Consider the following 16,339-nt stretch of genomic DNA (forward strand, 5'->3'; position numbering starts at 1 on the left):
GTGGATACAGTCATTATTCTGCCGTTGGGTTTAGAGTGTTAGTGTTCATAGTGTGTTTGTGGAGTGGAGTTTATGGAATAAAGCGGTTAGTTTGGTAAATAAATAAATAAATAACAATAATGCATTGCTCAGTTCGAGGCTGGTGAATTCTGATTGGCTGTTTATTATCACCTGTCGAATTAAGCTTTAAGGTTTGATCTCAGCGTCAAGGTTGATGTCTCAGCTGTATATGACTGTACAGAAATACTATTCTGCACATAGAAACTATAGTTTGATTAGTTAGGCCTCCACATTTAAAACCCCACACAGTAATAAGCGATTCAGTGCACAGCCCACATACATCCGTCATTCCAGCTAAAAGTTCGCTGTTCACTTTTTAATGTGGAGATTGTATAACGTTTTAAAAGATTTTCAAGATTCCCAAATCCCATGCTTTACAGTTGACAGGAAAATTACATCTTCCCAAGGACTATGTATGGCAGAAACTGCAGGAACAAATCAATTTGGCCAGTGCACTGCGTTTCGTCTTCCTTGTTTTTAGAGCAAGCATTCTTGTATAAACTTGAGAATGGGTTAGTCTTGATTAGCTGTCCATCATACAACTATTCAGAATGTTTACTTAAATATGTGGTATTTGACAATATAAACTGACTTGGAAAATATGGAGAATTGTTACAGGTTTTTCTGTGATTTGCAGTTCATTTAGGCAGTTATTGTTATAGTGGGCCTGTAATGCATTATTATTATTGTTCCTGCACAGACTATCAACTTTATTTCTGTCACTAAATAAGGGATACTGTACAGTCAGGCAGTCATTATCACAAAATACACTTCAACAGGGTTTTTATAGCTTATTTTATCTTATCAAGTAAATAAACAAATGGATATTAAATATTGATCCGAGTATTATTTTATTCCTTGTAGAGATGCAGAACTGATCATGAACATAAAAAACAGGTTTCAGTGTTGCCTTATTGTACAGTAATTTCGACCGCTTAATGTAATGAATGACCAATCAGAATTCCAGGAAGATGTGCAATAAAATAAAGTAAACATCTGCATTATTCACTTGGGTAATAGTTGAATTTCAAACAGAGCATGAGGGCATGATGTGGTTTATCAATGGAGATTTCACAGGTAGAGCATGTTTACTATTCAAATAATAATTAGACTTTAGTCTTTATAATCAGACAAAGGAAACAAAGTTCCATTCATTTTTTTTCCAATAATGCATAAACTGTCAGTTAAGATAAAGGCAGGTATTATTTCAGCAGTGTCAACACTCTGTTTGTTTGTATTACACTGATATATATTGAGCATGTGTGCAGCCTGTTTCTTATTGATGTTCTCTGGTGTCGTTTGTCATTGATTGAACTGTAGGCTTCATCTCCAGCCGACTGTAGCATTGATTTCGATCACAGAAGAGATGTTCAGGGGATTAGCTATGAATGAATACATATGAAAGGATCTGAGTGCATATTGCTCATTATTAGTTCATTTGTTCTGTAAATATAGTTTTTATCATTTAATTGCACGTGTAACTTTACTGTTATAATTTCTAATTTATATTGCAATTTTATTATCTATAGTTTGATTAATACTTTTTTGTAAAAAAAAATGTACTAAAATATATATTTTTTAATTATTTGAATAATCATAAATGAAATTATAATAAATTCATAAAAGCATTTCTGCTAGAAAATAAAAAAACATATGGCATTTTTCCCCCTGTCATTTTCTATTAGATGCTTTGTTATAGTTGATGCTTTATTTCTTATAGCATATTTCAGTATTATAATCAGTGCATCATTAAAATGTATAATATTTCATTTAGCAATGAATGAATTGCCATGCAATGCAGGCAACAATAACAATCTTTAAGTTGCATTGCATAAAACATATGTTCAAGAAACATAAAAGGTTGTGGTAACAGTACTGGTCATATAGGACAACTGACATTTGTCATTTGACCTGAAATCTCATGCTGGCCCTAAACTCTCTTTGTTGAGACCCTCAACAGGTCAGATGTCACATCTACTTGTCCTTGATCGATACTGTGATTTTAAAGCTATTTTAGGTGCTGCAGCTCTTTAGAAAGGCACAAACAATACATTTCAAAGAATCAACAAAATTAGTATATAAGTAAGTGTCTTTTCAGCATGTAGCATAGCTGTATTTTCTAGAGCATTTCTTATTATCCACCCATACAGTAGAAGGACCTTGAATTCCTGTCAAAAACTAGGCCATCTCAAAATGGCAAATTCTCATTTTCTCGGACCCATCCCCATGGTCCTCCCGCTATTATTATCTCGCTTTCTCCACATCTGATGGTAACCTACATATAATGTCTAAATAAGATGAATAAAGGACATATAGAATCTATGCTGATTTTATTGCTCCTTAATCTGTTTGTTATCTTGTTTGCAGGCACACTGCAAAGTGGAGCAAAATGTCAGACAAAATGTCCAGTTTCCTCCACATCGGGGACATCTGCTCCCTGTATGCGGAGGGATCCACCAATGGATTTATCAGCACTTTAGGGTAAGATAACATCCACATGCCATCATCCAGTGTGTGGACATCAGTGTTGTACATAAGAGGAACTTGATGGAAATACAGGAGCACAAGAGGAAGAAGAAAATTAATGTACAACACTCAGAAAGGAGAAGTAACTTGAGAAATGTTTTGTGCAGTATGTGTCACAGTGTGGATTTCTGATGCATTTTCAGTGGGATATGATGAATGCCGGTTACTAGAGCATTGCTAGGTGGTTACTCTCTAGTCCCAAGTCAAAAGTCTCTGTTCTGGTTCTTAAAATTCAGATTGGGATATGGGAAGTAGTGACGGATCTTTTCTGCCATATTGATTGTAATGAACATCCAAGTGATCCAAACAGATTATGAAAAAATGTGTGGTGGAGACTTGGTTCAATTCATCAGATGTTGGTTGGATTTTGAGGGGTGAGCATTGCACTTAAAAAGTGGAGACAAATGAGTCTGCAGGAACACACTAAATGACTGGAGAAGTTCTGCATATGTCACCAGAGAGAAATCCATTGTTTCACTGGACGATCCAGTCTGATATTTAAATTAAACGATAGACAGACAGACAGACAGACAGACAGACAAGTATGGTGACCCATACTCGGAATTTGTGCTCTACATTTAACCCATTCAAAGTGCTCTCAAAAGTGAGTGAACACAGAAGTGACATGAACAAACACCCAGAGCAGTGGGCAGCCATTTATGCTGCAGCGCCCAGGGAACAGTTGGGGGTTTGGTGCCTTGCTCGAGGGCACCTCATTCTTGGTATTGAGGGTGGAGAGAGCGCTGATAGATAGATAGATAGGCACTTTACAATAAGGTCCCATTAGTCCACATTAACTAATAATAACTGACAATGACCAATAGATTTGTTACAGTGTTTTTGTTCACAATAAGATCAATGCACTTAGAAAATAGATTATACAAATATGTACGATCAGCTTAAACATGAGCGAAATTTGTATTGGGAAAATTTTGTGCTTTACACGAAACTTCCAATAACAAAGGATTATTTAACTTCCAGAATAAAAAAATCTTGATATTTTATTCACTCATGTCTTTCTTTCTTCAGCCGAAAAAAAATTAGGGTTTTTGAGGATTTTTTCCGTATAGTAGACTTGGAGAAGTTGGAAATGGAGAAGTTGGTTACGTGCATTCACTGTGTTGACCAATAGAAAGCTGCTTGGTTTGAAAGGGACTTCTGTGTGAGCTGTGCTTCATATAGTAATTAAATCAACTTTATAAAAGGACAACAAAAACAACAGTAGTTGACCACTGTGCTGTACAAACCTTGCTTAAAAGACAGAAATAAATACAAACAGTTTTGACCGCAATGCAGTGCACTAAAGAGGAGAAAATCAAAAACAGATACAGATAGGTGACAGAACCTTATACTATAAGGAAAATAGGAAAGTAAAAACTTGGATTTAAATTCAAATTCTGAAAAGACTAATCGGAGGGAGACTGGATGACTATTCCAAAGTTTAGGCCCAGCAATAGAAAAGGCATGGTCACCCCTCAACTTCAATCTAGATCTCGGGACCATTAACACTCTTTGCTCAGAAGACCTCAGCGATCTAACAGATGTATTTGGGTTTAAAAGATCACAGAGATATTCAGGAGCCGTTCCACTCAGAGCTTTAAAAACACTCAGAGTTTTTTTTAAACTCGATTCTGTAACAGACTGGCAACTAGTGCAGGTAAAAAAAAAAACACGTATTCAGTGATCCTAAGCTTCTTTTATCATTTTTCCTTAAGGGCAGGTAGATTTGGGTGTCATCAGCATAAAAATGTAAATGACACCCCATGCTTGGTAAGGATGGACCCCAGAGGAAGCATATATAATGAGAACAGAACAGGGGCCAAAATGGAGCCCTGAGGAACTCCAAAATGCAAGATAGAGCTAGATAAAGAAAAACCATCAAGACAGAACAACAAACAGAAAACATTCTGTCTTCATGATAGGATTTAAACCAGTCAAGAGCACAACCTGTAATGCCCACACAGTGTTCAAAGCATGATATAAGGATTCTGTGATCTACAGATAATAAAATATCATTCAACACTTTTAAAAGTGCAGTCTCAGTGCTATGATGTTTCCTAACCCAGATTGAAAATGTTCAAAAATACTATTTTGACTAAAAAAAAAAAAAAAAAAAACTCTGCAGTTGTACTAAAACAGCCTTTTCTAAGGCTTTTGAAAGAAAAGATAAATTTGAAATGGGTCTATAATTTGATAGGATGGTAGGGTCAAGATTGGATTTTTTTTAAGTAAGGGTTTAATAATTGCATGCTTTAGGTATATTGGGACAGTCGCTGTAAGAAGAGACTTGTTTATTATAGCTAAAATACTTGGCCCAACAACACTGAAGACCTGAAGCAAGATCCCGAATGATGTCTTGTGGACATGTAGTAGGTTTTAGCTGCTTAATAATATCTTGAAAGGAGTTTAAAGAGATTGTCTGGAATCCATTCAAGGTAGAAGTACAAGGAGAGGGGTCAGACCAATTACAATTATATAATATGGGTATAATATGGGGGAATTCGTGACCTAGTGGTTAGAGAGTTTGACTCCTAACCCTAAGGTTGTGGGTTCTAGTCTTGGGCCGGCAATTCCACGAATGAGGTGCCCTTGAGCAAGGCACCAAACCCCCAACTGCTCCCCGGGCGCCGCAGCATAAATGGCTGCCCACTGCTCCGGGTGTGTGTTCACAGTGTGTGTGTGTGTTCACTGCTGTGTGTGTGCTCGTTGGATGGGTTAAATGCAGAGCACGAATTCTGAGTATGGGTCACCATACTTGACTGTATGTCAAGTCACTTCTTCTGTCTTATGTCAACTAATGTCATCTGTAAAAAAACTTAAGAAAGCTGTCACATACTGCAGGTGATGCATTAAAATAAAGAGTACTAGTTGGATTTATAACAGAATCTAAAATACTAAAAAGGGTTTAGGGTTTATGACAGATTTTTGCTGTAATATCTGAAAAATATAGACATTTTGCTGCTTTAACAGATTTTGGATACCTGACAGTACATCACCAAACTACTAACATAGGACTTTTTTTTGGATTAGTTCACTTCCAGAATAAAAATTTACGTATTACGTAATCACGTTGGAATAAGGTCACGCATGACGTATGCGGAAGTACAGACCCTGTGTTTACAAACAAACGTGCAAACAAAGTGAAAAAAAAAATTGCTAAAAAGGGTAAAACAAAGATGTTGGACAATTTTGAAATTGAAGGAGAAAATCAGATGGAGCTCGGTACTACCTCTGCCTACAACCTTTCTAACATGAATACGTAATGCGTGAAGTCAAGCACGTGCATCGCAGAGCTAGTGCAATACGAGCATTTGTGGTTAGTTAAGACCCGTATTCCTCGGCTGGGATTGTACAGTTATCAGGAATTTTTTATTCTGGAAGTGAACTGATCCTTTAAGTTTATATATTTTTTTGCTATGCTTATTGCGCACAGTTTAGGAATGTTACTGAAATATCAGCAAGTTTTCAGGCCAAAAAAGTCCTATGTCAGTAGTTTGATGGTGTACTATATGAAGCACAGCTCACACAGAAGTCCATTTCAAACCAAGCAGCTTTCTATTGGTCAACACAGTGAGTGCACATAACCAACTTCTCCGTCTGCATGGATAACTTTTTTTTTTCATGCAGACTCTTATTAAAATTATATGATTTTACCAGAAACATTTTTGGTAAATGTAATGCCATTTTTATATTTCTGTATAGCTTTATATTTCCCACACTGGAAAAATGACCTGTATGCAACCCAACAGTTACATAAATTATAGATAGTAATATTAATACAGGACAAAATGTTGTTTAGAATGACAGACAGATGACGGTAGGTGTGGTCTCCCCGTTTACATTTCTGTATTTTGATTCTGCACTTGAAGGAAAGAGAGCCAAGTCTCAATGCTGCCCTCCTCACGTCCTTCCCCTGGAAATGAGATTTTGCTGTCTTCGCTTAATCATACCCTGCCCCCCCACCACACACACGGCTACCCCACGTCACCCATCCATGGCAACAAATGCAGGCGATTGGCTTTGAAGAACAGTACGTTGACAGATCTCATTTGTCAAGATGCCGTTGTTCAGTTGTTGTGCATTGTAATCACTTTCTCTGCCCTGCTACTGTGTGCACATCCTTATGAGCCATAGCTATATTTAGCTGCATTGGTGTACGTAGTGTGTAGTGCTTGTCTCAGTGCCACCGCGCGACCTTAGCACGGATGGGATAATGAGCCACCTGGCCTACAGCTGGGCACAGGGAACCAGAAAGGACACAACACTAGTGTGATGAGAACTGGCAGTCCTGGTGCAAATGGACTAAAGACCAAAGCCACCTGTACATTATCCACTGGAGATTGTGAAATTCACTTGCCAAGTTACATTTATGGTGAATAGATGAAAACTGGATGCAAATTACATACAGACTTGTTGCTGGTTTATTTGTATAACTGCTTTAAAACCCTAGTGAGTTACCTACATAGACAGCATTTGTAGGCCAATTGTAAACGGACAAATAATTTGAGTAGGTTCAAGTTGGATGTTCAAACAATGAGAATCAAACAGTGAGAATCAGCAATACTGTGTAGCTTCCTTTCATTACCATTCCAGATGTTTATAATGTTTTTGAAAGAAATCTCTTATGCTCACCAAGGCTGCATTTCTTTGATTAAAAATACAGTAAAAAACAATAATATTCAGAAATATTATTAAGAATGGAAATAACTGTTTTCTATTTTAATATATTTTCAACTGTAATTTATTCCTGTGATGCAAAGCTGAATTTTCAGCAGTCACATGATTTTTTAAAATTCTAATATGCTGATTTTCTGCCTGAAAATCATTTCTTATTTTTATCAATGTTGAAAACATCTGTGCTGCTTAATATTTTTCATTATTCTTTAAAAGTTTAAAGGATCATAATTTATTTGAAATTATTAAAAATATTTTCCAACATTATAAATGTCTTTCACTTAATTTAAACGTAATGCATCCTTGCTGAATAGTACTAAATTATGATACTATGTTAAATAAAATCAATCTTACTGACCCCAGACGGTAATGTATGTGACTACGATGACTAGAAATGCAGTGCACAGTAGGTTGGATTTTTACTTTTAATTCTTACCCTTTAAAAAAATACTACATTTTACTACAACAGATTAAATTGTGTCTATTTGAATGCACATTTGATGCCCAACAAAACTGTGCAAGTTTATTTTGTACATTCTAATGCATGTATGATGCCCAAAAATTGCAGTTCAGGCTTGCAGCTTAGTAGGTTTTAAAATGCAGCCAATCATATACAGTATAAGGGCATGACCAGATGCTTGCTTAAGAGTTGCTGTCAGAGATTTCTTAGATTTTAACTTTAAAATATTGAGATGGATGTTACCACAGACAGTCCCTATTACTCCACATGACTACTGATAAATTAATGACAGTCTTGTTTGGCATTTTTGGACATTCCCAATCTTTCATCCTCTCACATATGCAGCCCAAAAATCTCTGGTGCCTTCTTTTCATGTTCCCTCCTCCATTCAAACCCATACAAGAGTTGTTTTGCTTTCTGACAACACTATATCCCTATTCTCTGTCTTTTTTTTACTTGAGAGAACATTATTGAATGATAGCAAGAAAATACCTTGAACTTATATGTCAGCTGTGGATTTGTTTGTACAGCCATAACTGACTCACTTTGGTTTGTCACAGTTTTTCATAACCAAACAGAGTGTATTTAGACTGCCCTTGACTCACTCTGGATTTTAGAGATACAGAGCAAGTATAATGAGAGGCAAATTTTGGTGCCATTACATTATCACTGAATGATTTGATCAGTATAAATTGACATTTGCTCATAATGAGCGGACAAGATAAAACCATGGCTCATACATTCAAGCAGATAAACCTTTCAGGAAACACAAAGGCCTCTTGATTTGCTTATAGATTCTCTTTCTGTACGGTAATACTGTAATACTTCACATGTAAGAAAAACTTAATTAAAGGATTACAAAAGAAAATTAACAATATTCCTGACTGATTTACCTTGAGCAAAGAATGTGCATTTAATTATTTACTTATTTTTTGAGTCGGTGTCTGCTGTACAAATTAATTCTAAAGGGGGGTTAAAATGTGCAGGGTAATTTTTTGTATGATTTTGTATTCATTATTTTATACATTTTGTTTAATTGTATATATTTCACCAGATAATATTTCAAATATTTAATTATTATTTATTATTTAAAGGCCCTTAAGATTTTGTCCTTTTTCCATTAAAGAAAGGTTGTAAATTATAAATGTGTTTATGTTTTAAAATTTAATTTGTTCAACGTTTATAGGTATGCAATAGATGACCTCTACAAAAATGTAATTTTCGGTTGCATATAATATTGTGTCTGTTTTTATCATGCTGTCAGCTACGAAATGCACTGTAGTACTTTGAACTCTGAAGATTCTTTTCCCCACAATCAGTGCAGAAAAAGTGAAAAATAGCTGTATAAAAATAGAAATACTCAGTATGCTGCCTCCAGAGAAGTTCTCTGACTCATGTCTCTCATCTCTGCAGTCTGGTGGACGACCGCTGCGTGGTGCAACCAGAATCTGGGGACCTAAACAACCCTCCTAAGAAATTTCGAGGTAAGGCTACATGTCTCTCTGGAGGTGTTCTACGGAAATGTTTTTGAGATTTCTGTTGAAGATGTGCTAAGCTTACCCTTATTGCCATAAGGATTTTTTTGTGAGATATCTACTTGATCAGTGTTGTTATGGTATTTTCCGGTTGTGTGACTGTAGAGAAATATCTTTTGTTTCACGTTTGATTTTCTTAACACTATCGATTGGGTTAGGTTTAGTGAAGGTAAAAACTGGACATTTCATTTTATGTTGTTCAGAATGTTCTGTGATATGTACAACATCCAACACAATAAAACACTTCCAGATTCATCTGTTTTGGTTAAATCTGAATGTGCTTTTAGTGCAACTCCATATACATTCCACTTTGAAAGTGTTGCATAAAGCAACATAATATCATTTTGCAGAAATGTCGCAACAGGCACATTTTTCCAGTAAGCCTGCATTGTGTTTTTTTCTTTGAAACTATGCAATGTAGTTGTCAAATAGGAGACTGCATGGGAATCCCGTGTGCTATAAGCATACATTGCCTGTGTAACACTTTTAAATGGTGCTATATAAAGGTCCTTTTGTATATTTGTGTTTTCACTCCGGTGAAAGATGTCTCACCTAATTTTGGCAAATAGAAAATCCAAAGATAGAGTAGCTGATACAATAAAATGTGATGCATTTGCCTATTGAGAGAAAGCTCATGAAGTTTATTTCCAGGTATAACACACCTGTCTGTCATTTTTCTGTGAAATTGAAGACCTTGATTAGCTGGTTCTGGTGTGGTTGATGGAGCTGGAACTAAAATTGGTAGTATTGGAGCTCTTCAGGAGCAAGACTGAGCTGTGACTTTACCCTTTGTGTACTGGAAAGAAGACTGATTCTCTCCTTAAAGGTGAAACCTGTCAGATGTTGATTAACCTTGTCCTCTGGGCTGCTGTGTGGAAACTGAGCTTTAGGCATGCCGTGAGAAACCTCTGGGCCCCTTCTGCTCATATATTGCTCTTGTGACAGGCTGTCACGTTGTAGCATGATATGTTGTCTCACTCTTTTACCAGTTGGTGTGTATATTTAGCGCATTATCTATCTTCCCACCTAAGGTCTCAGTCAAGATGCAATGATTTCTGAAGTCCAGATTATAGGCCTGCATCTTTTTTCTTTAAAATGTGATTATGTTGTGAGTGTAGCTGAGAGATCCTGTCGTAAAAAATGTTAAATATAATATATATTTATGATAAAATATATGGATACACATTCAAAGTTATTTACTGTATATGTTACAGGCATCATCAGTTGGTATTTGGCTATTTGGCTATTTTATATGCTTTATGCATGTGCTTTAAATATGATGTTATAGCAATTATAACATTACCATTTCATATAATCACTGCAAATGTTTTATTATATATGATTCAGAGGTCCTTGGCTACAGCTGATACTTGTATTTAAAAGGCAAAGTCTGAAGAAACTATAGAATTGTGGCTTGTTTCACTTTGTCAGAACGATTTGATAGAACATACCTGTCTGAGCGCCAGAAATGCAGTTTTCCTGAAGTCTGCAGTTTCTGAAATATGGTTGATTTAACACAAAGACTATATATACGCAGCCAGTAAAATCGTATTAGCTAAAACCCAAGCATGCAAACAGGATTTGAAACGTGTGTCAACTGTCATTGCCAGCTGTTTGAGGCTTTGCCTGTGAAAGCCTTTGCCTGTGAGGCTGTGACACTGCTGCTCAGTTCTGGCTGTTTAATATCTGCAGTCTTTGCCCATTCTGAGGGATTTGTTTCTGTGACGCTGTTGATGTTTTAACACGCTTTGCACTGTTGTATTACCATTTAAGTCCAATTGGGGTGCTTGAAGGCACATACTGTATGTAGAACCTTTTTTTCATTGCAATCCTTGCATTTTTGAGGGCCGTGTCTATTCCTCATAATAGCAATAAACCTGGCATTTGGCTTCAAGTCAGTGATTCTTTCTGTCCAAGTCTGTCTTGCTAGTACAGCATGAATCTGCTGAGGCCATGACGTCCTCCTCCTCAGAGAACTGAGGCTTTCTGAATATTTGTCTTTTGAGGAATTGGAGAGAGTGATAAAATATTCTGCACTTCAGTGTTATTTTTTCCCTCGTGAAGTCCATTTTGAACATTAGTCATGGCTTCTTGTATCAAAAACAGTTGTAATTTAGTTTGACATTTTTCCTCCTTTCTCTGACCCTTAAAATGTCTGTTTTTGCTACCGTGCCTTTAAAAACTAGTTCATCCAAGAATGAAAATGAATCATTTACTCCTCTTCATGTTGTATGTTCTAGCTGTTCTTTTTCTATGAAAGTGAATAGGGTTATTAAGCTTGCAGAATGACAAAAAAAGCAACATAACGATTCATGAATGTGGTCCATATGATGGTCAATTTATGTACTGTAGCCTGTTGTTGTTTTAAAAGATGTTTTTAATAAGGATGCTTTTTCATCAAAAAATACAGTAAAAATGTTTCAGCATCGTAATCTCCAGTCTTCAGTGTCATATGATCTTTCAGAAATCATTCAGATTTTGTGATCAAGAAACATTTCTTCTTATTATTATTATTATCAGTGTTGTAAACAGTTGTGCTGCTGAATCTTTTTGTGGAAACTGATTTTTTTCCCCACAATGTGATAGTCTTTACTGTCACTTAAGTATTTCTTCCAAAAAAAAAAAAAAGAAAGAAAGAAATAATAAATGACCCTGACTGGACTATAGCAGGTTTGGTGTTGTCTCTGTTTGTGTCTGTCCCACACACAGATAAAACAGCGGGGGCTCCAGACCTCCAGAATGAATCTTTTATGAATTCATTGAGCTTGTGAAATGATCTGATCACCTGGAATAGATTTATTTACCTAATTGAAGGTCACTGAATTGAAAATCGACCTTCTTGTCTCTTTACTCCTCTTGTTCAGAGCTGTTAGCACACCACGTGTAAATGTATGATGCTGCCAACTGGTGGTTATTTATGTAGCTGGTGCTTTGTTTTTGTCTATTCATTAACTATGGCACATAACCAAATGTTTTGCTGAAGAGTTAGTGTTATTTTGATTTATAGAAGCAGCTATGTGATACTCCAAACAGCGGATCAGTCACTCTGACACTCTGGTTGTTCATGAGGATAAGTGAATGTGGCAGAAGGATGGGTCTTTGTCAGCTTGTTTTGTATGGCTGTGTGTGTTGGCATTTGTTCTGGAGTTCATTGTGTGTATCTTAGCATATGCATGTGTGCCTGTATGTATATTTTTGTCAGCTTCATTAAACCCAGATGGATGGGAAGCGGAATTGTCCATTACTATGGCTTCAGCGTGACTGACTTTGATGTGTTTTTATAGTGACTGATGGATAAAGCTGAGAGTCAGACACCTTTAGTTAGCTGGAAGCATAGTTGATTGCCTGTGTATTTTATCCTCAAAAACGTCATGGAAGAGTCGAGAATATGTAGCTTTTAATGTTGGTTAATGCTACAAACTCTTCAAAAAGGTGCTTCATGATGCCATAGAGGAATATTTTTGTCTAAATGGTTCCTTGAATCTGAAGAACCTTTCTGTTTCATAAAAGGTTCTTTGTGGGAAGGTTCTTCAGATTATAAAAAGGTAAGAAAGAGATTGTTCTTTGTGGAACCAAAAATGGTTCTTCTATGGCATTGCTGTGAAGAACCTTTTAAGCACCATTTTTAAGAGTGTAGAAGATCAAAGTTTTCTTGTTATATTGAATACTCCAGAGATATGACTCTTTAATAAACACAATTTTATTTTATTTTATTTTTTTGAGATTTTATGCAATTTTATTCTATGCGATTTTGTTCATTGAAATATCCACATAGTTTTTGTCATGTGGAACTTAAAATTTTATTCTAATTTTTATTGTAACTTTATTGCCAAATAGTACACAACACTACACTACACTAAATACACTAAAACTGACTGTTTGCTAGTCAGTGGGTTTCATGATTAATGATTAACTAGCAAATTGCAAAAAAAGTAGATAAACTAGTAGAAATAATAATAATAATAAAAATCTAGATAAAGTAGTTAGCATCAATTGTGTAGTACTATAAGGTTTGTTTAACATTTTAGAATATTTGGAATTATTATTTTTAGCAGGAGAGTTGACTACTAGATATTACCAAGAAAGTGGATTTTATTTGATTGGACAAATAATTAGCCAGAATAAAACTAGAAATGCTCTCTTTAAGAAAGTTTGTAAGAAAAGCATCTGTGGCATACACAATTTTGTTTTGGTGCCTATAAACAGCTTACAAGTTAGTAGAGGTCAAACAGATGTTTCCATTCAGTAAGTCTGACTGAATCCAGACAATTTTGGTAGTTTATGACTAAACGTTTGGTTTTGATTTTAATGTGAATTTATATGACATTTGGGTGTATGATAATCATTATGAAATAGTTTTCAGTCCCTCATTTCTCATTTTTTTATAATTTATAGATGTTTTTAGGAAATACTCAATGCGGCCAACTAGAAGTCACTTTTGAATAACATGGTTTCTGGGTTACCACACTGAGTTTTTCCTTACCCAGTTTCCTTACACTGTTCTCCATTGATGACACTGTGGTGGGGAACCATTAATGCTTCTTCATACATTAACAGAAAGAGGGCCTTCTCCTTTAGCTGTACTCCACCCAGCTACTGTTTCAGGCTTTTGTCATCTATCAGCTAGACATCTCTCGTCTGCCCTCTTCTGCTACTTGACACCCTGAGTTTAACCAAAATGACTTCAGTCTGCAAAATTAAATGGCAAAATCCTCACATATGCTTATGTTTTTATGAAGATCATTTCATGAGCTGCCAGATGTAAGATTGAAGAACATTTCTAGCCTAGAGTTCAGCAAATGACTGGCAGAATTTATTAAAGGGCTATTTCACCTAAATAAAAAAACTCTGTCATTATTGCCCACTTTTAATTTGTCAGCTATTTTCATTTTAGTCTTAGACTTTTATCATATTTAGTCAACCTTATCTTATTTAATTTTAGTCAAGTTTTAGTCGACTAAAAGTCTCAACATTTTAGTCTAGATTTAGTCCAAGAAAACCTGAAGTATTTTAGTCTAGTTTTAGTCAATGAAAACTTGACATTTTATCAATAAGATTATTATTAATTAACAGTACAGTATTAATTTTGGCAGTCATTTTTAATGTAGTTTTAGTCTTACTCAAATGAACATTTTAGTTATCATATTTAGACAACCTTGTCCTGTTTTTGTTTAGTCAAGTTTAAGTCAATGAAATGTTTGAGCATTTTAGTCAATGAAATCTTAGTCACATTTTCGTCATTCTGTGTAATGGTTAAACTGATAAAAAAAAAAAAAAAATCTCAAATTATAATCGTAATGATTGTTGTCATTTCACCAGTAAGCACAAATCAGTAGAATGTGGACACATTCATGTATTTTACCTCATCTAGTGTACTGATATATTATAGGCTTTTTATTATATAAATTAATACCAAAGACTTATGCAGTCTCTGTCTATATTATGGAAACAACTAAAACAAACAAAAAATATTATAACAGTGAAATTCCTAATAATTCCAAATGGCAATAGCCTATTTCTCTATTAAAACAAAAGCGGTTGAGTAAGTGCATTTATTTAGCAATCACAGTCGCAAACAATACATTCGAGATCTCATGACAGAACACACACCGGCTGAATAACGCTTTCATTTAGTTTGCTAAATTCCAGCTTGTTTGTCGGTGTTTTCAGATAAACAGCGGTGGCACTTCCACGATGAGGAGTGAGCGTTTGGTTGCCAGATTGTTTAAAATAAGCAAAACTCAAAAAAAAAAGAGTAGAAAGAGTAGAAGGGCAGAAAATGTATCAATGTAACAGCAAAGCTCTGATTCGGGGATTAGAACTCTTGATATCTGGCAAGCGCACTCATGGGCGCTTGCATAGTAGAGGCGTGTAGAGCAGTCCGCAATAAGATTTTGTCTTCTTTTTTTGACGAAAATATGAAGTGGTTTTTGGTAAACTTTTTATCGTTTTGAATACATTTTAGTCTCGTCTTATTTCGTCAATGAAATTGCATGTAGATGTAGTCTTAGTTATAGTTTATTGACCTTATCATCATCTCGTCTTTGTCTCGTCTTAGTCATGGGAAAAAAGCTTGTCAACGAACATTTTTCGTCATAGTCTTCGTTAACGAAATTAACACTATTGCCCACACATTGTTATTTATATTTTAATCTTATATAATCTTGTAATATATATTTTAATCTTATAAATATTTTATAAATATTTAATGTTATTTAAATGTGTGTGTGTGTGTGTGTGTGTGTGTGTGTGTGTGTGTGTATGTATATATATATATATATATACACGCTGAATATATTAGGGGTGTAACGGTACACAAAAATGATGGTTCGGTACGTACCTCGGTTTTGACGTCATGGTTCGGAATGGTTTCGGTACAGCAGGAGGAAAATATACTAAACATAATTATTATTATTTATTTAATTAAATGGTGTTTTACTAAACTCATTGCTCTTTCTTTAAAGAAATTCAATTATAATTAAAATTTCTTTTAAATTTTCTTAAAATCTACCTCATAAATTAAAATAATAATAATAATAATAAAAAGATCTATAGGCCTAAAAATCTATCTCAGCTTCTGCTCTAAACTATAGGGAGCCCTTTTACATTACTGTAAGGTTACAATTAACAACAGAGCCCAAACTTAAATTTAATTACTATTTATATTTAACTATAATAATCAACACTCAAATTAAAAAAAGAGGAAGAGATCAGATGTGCTAAAACATTAGTCACATTTAAATCTAGACTCAAAACTCATCTGTTTAGCTGTGCATTTATTGAATGAGCACTGTGCGATGTCCGAACTGATTGCACTGTATTTTATGTAAAATCATTTTCTATTTTTAACTGTTTTCAATTCATTTTAAATAAGTCAATTTTTAAATCATTTCCAAAGTTTTAAAATTGCTTGTTTTATTTTTGTTATTATTTTTCTTCATGATTATTTTACTTTCTTTTATGTAAAACACTTTGAATTACCATTGTGTACGAAATGTGCTTTATAAATAAACTTGCCTTGCCTTGTCTTGCCTTCATGTTTAATTCGTGTTAAAACTAGAAAAAGCAGTCATAGCAAGAGAGT

The 16,339-nt window shown here is 34.9% G+C and overlaps 1 protein-coding gene across 13 annotated transcripts in view; it reads left to right on the plus strand.

The window, feature by feature from the left end:
- The window catches only part of itpr1b (inositol 1,4,5-trisphosphate receptor, type 1b), a 127,454-nt gene that overhangs the window by 3,030 nt on the left and 108,085 nt on the right, over positions 1-16,339 (plus strand). For all 13 annotated transcript variants that reach the window (XM_042733861.1, XM_042733863.1, XM_042733867.1 and 10 more), the window contains exons 2-3: positions 2,428-2,541; positions 9,134-9,204. In XM_042733861.1, the coding sequence (XP_042589795.1) occupies positions 2,450-2,541; positions 9,134-9,204 (163 nt within the window). In that variant the 5' untranslated portion in view covers positions 2,428-2,449. The remainder of the gene's footprint in view (positions 1-2,427; positions 2,542-9,133; positions 9,205-16,339) is intronic.

The sequence above is a fragment of the Cyprinus carpio genome, chromosome B11, assembly GCF_018340385.1.
Source record: "Cyprinus carpio isolate SPL01 chromosome B11, ASM1834038v1, whole genome shotgun sequence".
Lineage (NCBI taxonomy): Eukaryota > Metazoa > Chordata > Actinopteri > Cypriniformes > Cyprinidae > Cyprinus > Cyprinus carpio.